The following is a 6954-nucleotide window of genomic DNA, read 5'->3' as shown; positions in this document are numbered from 1 at the left end:
CAGGGAGAAATACCAATGGAGCTGAGAACCCCAGTGGCTGAAATGTAGGGGGAGTGTCACAACTCAAGTGAGAACCCCTGCATGCCCAGGGAGCTACTTGGGCAGCAGGGCTGGGAGGGCGGGGGTCTGTGGGTTGGGAGTGAGGGGTACCAGTAGGGCTGGGGGGGCAGAGGCTGCAGGTCCACAGTGTGGGACACCGGCAGGGCTGGAGGGCAGAGGCTGTGTGTCAGGAGTGAGGGGCACCAGCAGGGCTGGGGGGGCAGGGGCTGTGGGTAGGGTGAGAGGGGCACCACCAGGGCTGGGAGGGAGGCAGAGAGCTGCAGATCAGGAGTAAGGGGCACGGGGGACACAATGGGTGACACTGGGTTGGGTGTGCGGTGCACTGGCAGTGCCAGAGGCCTGCAGGTTGGGAGTGAGGGGCACCAGCAGGGCTGGGTAGGGCAGGTGACTGCAGGGAGTGAGGGTGGGGGAGCAGGGTGCTGCTGTTTGGGAATGAGGGACACTGGCAGGGCTGGGGTCAGAGGGTCTGTAGTGAGGGGCAACAGCAGGGATGGGGGGTGGCTTGTCAGTAAGGGGCAACAGAATGGGCAGGGACAGGGCACCAGCATGTCACTGCCCACCCCACCATCATATTCCCACCCCCTAGAGTCTACGTTCACTAATTCAGACAGACTTAATGTACACTATAATCTTTTCTCCACTAGGATTGGAATTTGGCCTAGCTGGGATGTAGGATAACATCAGGTTCCAAAGTGACTGCTGAGACATAAAAAAAGCCTCAAGAAAAAGTGAACTTTATAAATGAGAAGGAAACAGTTTGGGCTGTAAATCAAAGCTCATTGAAGCAAGAGGTAATTCTTCCATTGACTTCAGCGGACTCTGGACTGTACCCAAGCTAGTCAGTACCCAAGCTAGTTAAAGTTAACTTGGGTGTGTCTGCACGTGCTGCCATTAGACAGCTGACTGCAGCTTACACATCGCCTCAGTGTGGGGAAGGTGTTGGAAAAGGAATGAGGAAGAGAACAGGCATGGTGTTTGTACTTAAACCGAATTTGAATTTCTCTAACAGTCTGCCACATTTAAGAACAATGACAGGATGATGGAGGAGAAGAAAAGGGGGGAAGAAACCCTAAGGAGAAATCAACTCTCACCTTTTGCAGAACTAACATCAAAAACCACTCCTTTCACTGCCATGTAAATAGGCTGACCCTCCTGGAAAGAAACAGAGAGGCCAGTATGAGCTCTAGAGGTTATTATGTGGAGAAAAAGGCACATATTAAGATGGAGTAGAATACTCAGGAGAGAACAAATCCCTCACTCTATATTCTGTATCCACTTTAGTCATGACCACTGTGCACTAAATTCACATCCAGGAGTTTTTGTTCAGCCTAAAAATCTATTACATACTTGGTAGGGGGGTGGGGGGAAGGCAAAGAAAAAGATTTCTCCTTTGACAGTGAGAAGCTGGCATTTATACAATATGGCATTATGAAGGATGTCAGCTGCCATCCAGTCGTGCATCCCTATGTCAGCTACTGGCATTGTACAGTAGAGCAAAGGGAGATTTCTGGACCCTAAAGGGGTGGGGGAAGGAGGGGGAGGGAATGCCATAAAGCTGTAAGTCATAAAAATTTAATGCACTCAAAAATATAACCAGCACTCATTATCTGATGTTTATATGAATAATCTCATCATTAGTATCGAGAGATTGGCTCTAATAGTATTATTAATGCTGCTGTTGTACACAGAGAGACTGTATCCTCCCTGTTCCCATTTTGAAGCTTGTTTTCACTATTTGGATACTAGTCAACAGATGTCTGTTGAAGGCACGTATATATCTATGCTCTATAGAGCTCTCTCTTGCTTCCACAGGCGATAACTTGAAATTCCAGGATTAACTGCCAGTATTTGAAATCATCCATGACAAACTTTTAAACACTTAATCTCAGGAAATGATAGTTCAAGGTTTCTTTCTTTGACTGCCACTTACCCGGGAATCTAGGGGTCATACAAAACACTTCCCTTTTCTGGAACCAGGTCATCATCCTTGTTGTGTTCCAAGATCATTAAGTAATTTATTCTATTCTTAGACGAAAGTGACTGATTGTTGCCTGAGAAGCAAGGGTGTAGGGCATTCTGCTTGGACCAGTAAATGGCAGATAAAGCAAATGCACACACACAAATCTGATTTGCTTTACTTAGGAAACAATTGCTTCCATTGTGTGCTTTCCTCAAAGAGATTTTCTCTGTCAATAAGATGCTGGTTGGTGTCTTCTTGACTTCTGGAGAAAGTCCTGAGGAAGTCAGCCAGCAAGCTGCTCAGAGAAGACATCCATATACATTACCAAAGGATTTTATCATTCTGAATTTAAGACAGCTGACATTTCTTTACTAGCTAAAAAAGCTAGAAAGCCAAAAAACTCTGAAACTGCAATGTTTGTGTCATTGTTGTGATCTTGTCAACACCACCTACATATCTGATTACATGACCTAATAAAACAGGAGTAAGCAACCCCCAACACATGTGCCGGAGCATGGCATGTGAAGCCATTTTGCTCGGCACACCACAACCAGCCCAAGCTCTGGGCAGCAGCTGCTGCTGGCCACAGAGCCCAAGCTACTTACAGCAAACAGCTGTACCAGGCTCTCCATGATGGTAGCTGCATGCATGCCTTGGGACACACAGAGGGGGAATGGGCCTGGGGCAGCACAACCCTGGCCCCTCCTCCACTGTCCACCCTGAGGAACACGTGCACCCACTGCCAGCAACAAGCTGGGCCAGGGCTCCACAGACCTCAGTGCAATGGTTTGCAGCCTCCCCACCACCTGCTGCGAGCAGCCTGGGCTCTGTGGCAGCTGCCCAGAACCAAGGCTGGTTGTGTGAAGCAGCTGGGAGGCTACAGTCCGCTGCACCGAGGTCTGTGGAGCCCCCACTCAGGGCCCTGGACCCTGGTACAGGTATTTGCAGCTTGCCCACCACCTACTGTGAGTAGCCCACATTGTGGCTGCTACCGGCTGCACACACACCTCAGGGTGCATGCCAGGGAAGAGGCTGGGGCAGCATGGATCAAGCCCATCGCAGCTCCCCCACCCATGTTGAGGCATGGGTCAAGGTTGGGGTGTTTTTTGTGTTTCCAGCCAAAAACATTGCCGGCCCCTGGAATAGAACATGAACGGAAGATTGTTTGGGGTACAGTACATTTAGTCTGAAATCAGTAGGCCTAAGTGTCCTGCCTCCTAGGCCAGTATCAGAATAAGATACTTCATTTAATCTCAACAGCTTTCAAAACTGCAGAACTCATCATGAGCAAAAAACTTTGTAAATGGGAGGAATTTTTGTTGAGGTTTATCTGACTAGAGACTGCAGCAGTTTGGAAAGATAAGCAGGTAGCCATGATGCTGAGAAATGTGGAGGCATTTGAGGCCAGATGCGAAGGAGAAAATGTGAGAAGCTTTGCATTTCTGTATCTTGCATGATTTGATACTTCTGCTGCGCAACATTCTACGGACTCTAAAAAATGAGGAACTGTCTGTAAACACTTGTAAGGAAGATCATCTCTGGTGTCTGTTCTATTTTTGTCTGGAAGGAAACAGGAAGAATATCCCATTCTGTTGCTGTACTGGTTGCTGTTGGGGAGGAGGAAGCTCTCTCATACTGGAGACACTGGGGTCACTGCTTAATGATTCTAGTAGTTATCTTGATCATCCCAGAAGAATCTATCACTGCTGCAAAGACAATTAAGATCTCATCTCTGAAATACCTGAGAGAGTAATGGTCTTGTTTTATTTGCACACTATGATTTGGGAAGGCACTTCTATTGTTACATGTGCCAAGGTGAGGAAAGGACTGTTGAGCTCTTCCTGTATTAATCAAAAGTCCCAACTCTTTGACTGTTTTATGACCGATCTATCAAGGATTTTTCAACATTTACATATTTAATGGCCATGGATAAGGAAAAATTAGAGTAGGAAAACAAGAACAGTGAAACCTGTATTCTCTTCCAAATTTTGCTGCTAGTTTACTGTTTGGCCTTCAGGAAGTTATTTTCATTTAGTTCCCTAAAACACTTAGATAAAGATGCTAGATACATACACTTAGTTTTAGGCAACATACTTCCCTTAAAAAGGGTAATATGCTTACCTTCCTTTCTTTACAATACTGTAAATAGTGCTAGGAAGAATTTATAAAAGTACTTCAGAAATGTCAGTATTTTTTACACAGGAGAAAATTCACAACCATACAGAGTTATTACTTTGCAGACAAGTTATGCTGGAACTATTTGGTTAAGATTTCAACAAGAGCATCAACTATACTTCTTAGCCTCAGTATCATCCCCACTCTAAGCTTAAATTATGAGTCACAGATGCCAATACGTCAGGAAAGAAATCTGGCCTGCAAAATGAGATTTTACCACTGTGCCAAATGAGGCCCTTCTTTCCAAAGTGCACACCTGCAGCAAGCAGATCTCATTGATATCAACAGGAACTTGTAGGAGCTGAGCTGTTTGGAAATGGAAAATCTAGCCAACAGACACCAAACAGCCCCCTGCCTTCACAATACAAAAAGAGACCTCATTTCCAATGCATCCAGTCATTTGTGGATTGTCACCATCAGCTAGTATACTGTTTGTTGATTCCTTCAGCTGATCACTACTAACCATTCATTCTTGGCTGCTTGTTTACTGACCAGCAGGGGGGTGGGGCTGGTGGTATTTTTTACTTGACTAACTGCATGGTTGGGAAGAGAAGTTAAAGCTGTAATTCTCTGTGGCTCCCCCCCAGGGTACCTTTAAGGGTGCTGTGGGGTGCCATGCAATGTTAGCACTGTTAGGTGTGCAAACACGGTTCACATAACAAAGCCAGGGGCTGACAGTGTTAAAACCAGTCAGACCTGTTGTTTGCTTTCTGAGTTCTTTACAACAGAAGAATTGCTCTAGTGTTTTTCTGTAGTCAAAACAGAAGTGAAAACTAAGAGCTGGCGTCTTCTGAGGGGTGTCTTAAGTCCAACAAAGGATGCCTTGAATCTAACAAGGTTGAGGACCACCGTGTTACACAATCCTCCCCCTATCCTACTTACTGACTGTATTAACTGACCCCACCAACTCTGGCCATGCTGTCTTTTGTACTCTCCTTCAACTGTCTGCCTCCTCACTATACCCCAACCCCCTTTACATTTCTCATCAAATAACCTAGTTTTCCCCCTCACTTTCCCCTCTACTCACTATTAGCCTCCTTTCCCACTCTCTTCATTACAAGGAGAACTTTAGTTTAGCAAACAATTTGCACTATCAGACTGTGCATAAAAGACCAATATAATTTTTATCATCTTTTTCTAGTCCTGGCTCTCACTTGCCCCAACCTCCTCCAGCATCATTGTTTCTGCCATTTCTAAATCTGAATTGTAAACTATTTGGCCTGTAATTCTACATGCGTGCATACAGATAACTGCTTACCTGAGGCGCTGTATTAATCTAGCTAAAATTCTTACAACATGACAAACCTAGAATCACGCAGAATTTGTATAAATGTCATGGGGGCCTCCCACTTGATAATTATTTGCCATTATTGTTAGGGTAAAGGAAGATCTCTGTTAGTTGCTAGCTGCGTAGGCCTGGCAACACATAGCTGTCCTGTTTGTATGTAGCAGAGGGGTGGTGTGCGATACATGAGCCTGCTCAGACATCACGCATCCCCCACAAGAGAGCAGGTTCCCTTGTGGGCCAGGTGAGTTAGCCCAGAGCAGTCCCATCTCTTAACACAAAGATAACTCCTCACTTACAGCCTGTCCTGCTCTCCTTCCCCTGCCTGTCATAGAGAAGTTGGCCTGGAAGGCACCTTTAGAGGTCATTTAATCCAGTGGTTCTCAACCTTTTTTGTACCAGGACCCATTTGTAAACATTGATAGCCAGTACCGACCCAGTGCCCCTCACTCCTCACCCGCTGCCCCCTACCCCTGGGCCCCAGCGCCCCCCAGAGTGTGTAGGAGCAGGGGAAGCCCTAAGCAGCCCCTCACAGGCTGGACCTCTGCCAGCCTGCAAGGGAAGATGCAATGGTTTCCCACATTTTTCTCCTTTAAAGGAGAATCTATTTTTAAAGTGTGTTGATCCATTTTTAAAGGTTGTTCACCACGCTTTCATATATTCTTGCACCCCCCTTTTGGGTCATGACCCATGGGTTGTGAAAAGTCCAAACCCCTGCCTGAGGTAGGACCACCCCTATGCAAACCACCCCATGCAAACCAGAACCTAAATGCTGCACAGGACTGCAGTCAGCCCTGGCACAGCACAGCACGGCACAGCACAGACCTAGTACCCTAACCTGCCTGGCTGAAGCAGGGGAAGCATGGCAGCTGACTTCCTGCTTCTATTTGAGTTGGCCTAATACAAGGTATCGGATTCACCCAAAGACACCTTATCAAAGGTGTCAGCGACGTCAGGTAAAGAGCCACGAACAGAGGAAAGCAACCCCCTGCCCCAGTCCGTACCAGCCTGGAGCAGGGCTGGCCTGTCCTGTACCACAAACCTGCAGCTACAGTGGGCCCTGCAGCTAGGTGGGCCCCCTGCATCCAGTTGCTCGCCACCACCCCTGCCACTGCCGCTGCTCCCACTGGCTTCTTCGGCCGCTCACCACCCCCCCTCAACTGCTGCCAGCTTCTTCCGGGCAGGGGGCCCCCAAAAATTGTGGGCCTGCCCTGGTCTGGGGTAATATCCAGCACCGTACCTAGACTCCTGGGCGTGCTTTTAGTTTTAGGCCCCCCTTCGCCAGAGAGAATGATAAACATAATCAAAGCATTACTGTATTGCCAACTCTCATGTTTTTTGGCCTCATTCTTAAAGGAATGTAAAAAACGTAGCTCTTTCTTTTATAAATATATGTAATAAATATATATTTGGGGCTGGACTCGACGATCTTCCGAGGCCCCTTCTAGCCTTACAACTGATGGATCTATGAAAG

The 6954-nt window shown here is 47.0% G+C and overlaps 1 protein-coding gene across 1 annotated transcript in view; it reads right to left on the bottom strand.

Moving 5' to 3' along the window:
• The window catches only part of NENF (neudesin neurotrophic factor), a 19685-nt gene that overhangs the window by 7483 nt on the left and 5248 nt on the right, over positions 1-6954 (bottom strand). Inside the window, exon 2 of the mRNA XM_019516433.1 lies at positions 1152-1212. Within this exon, the coding sequence (XP_019371978.1) occupies positions 1152-1212 (61 nt within the window). The remainder of the gene's footprint in view (positions 1-1151; positions 1213-6954) is intronic.

The sequence above is a fragment of the Gavialis gangeticus genome, unplaced genomic scaffold (genome assembly GCF_001723915.1).
Source record: "Gavialis gangeticus isolate Ggan-Ray unplaced genomic scaffold, GavGan_comp1, whole genome shotgun sequence".
Classification (NCBI taxonomy): Eukaryota; Metazoa; Chordata; order Crocodylia; family Gavialidae; genus Gavialis; species Gavialis gangeticus.
Note: the sequence above shows the minus strand (reverse complement) of the source record. Positions and strands in the feature narration are given on the sequence as shown.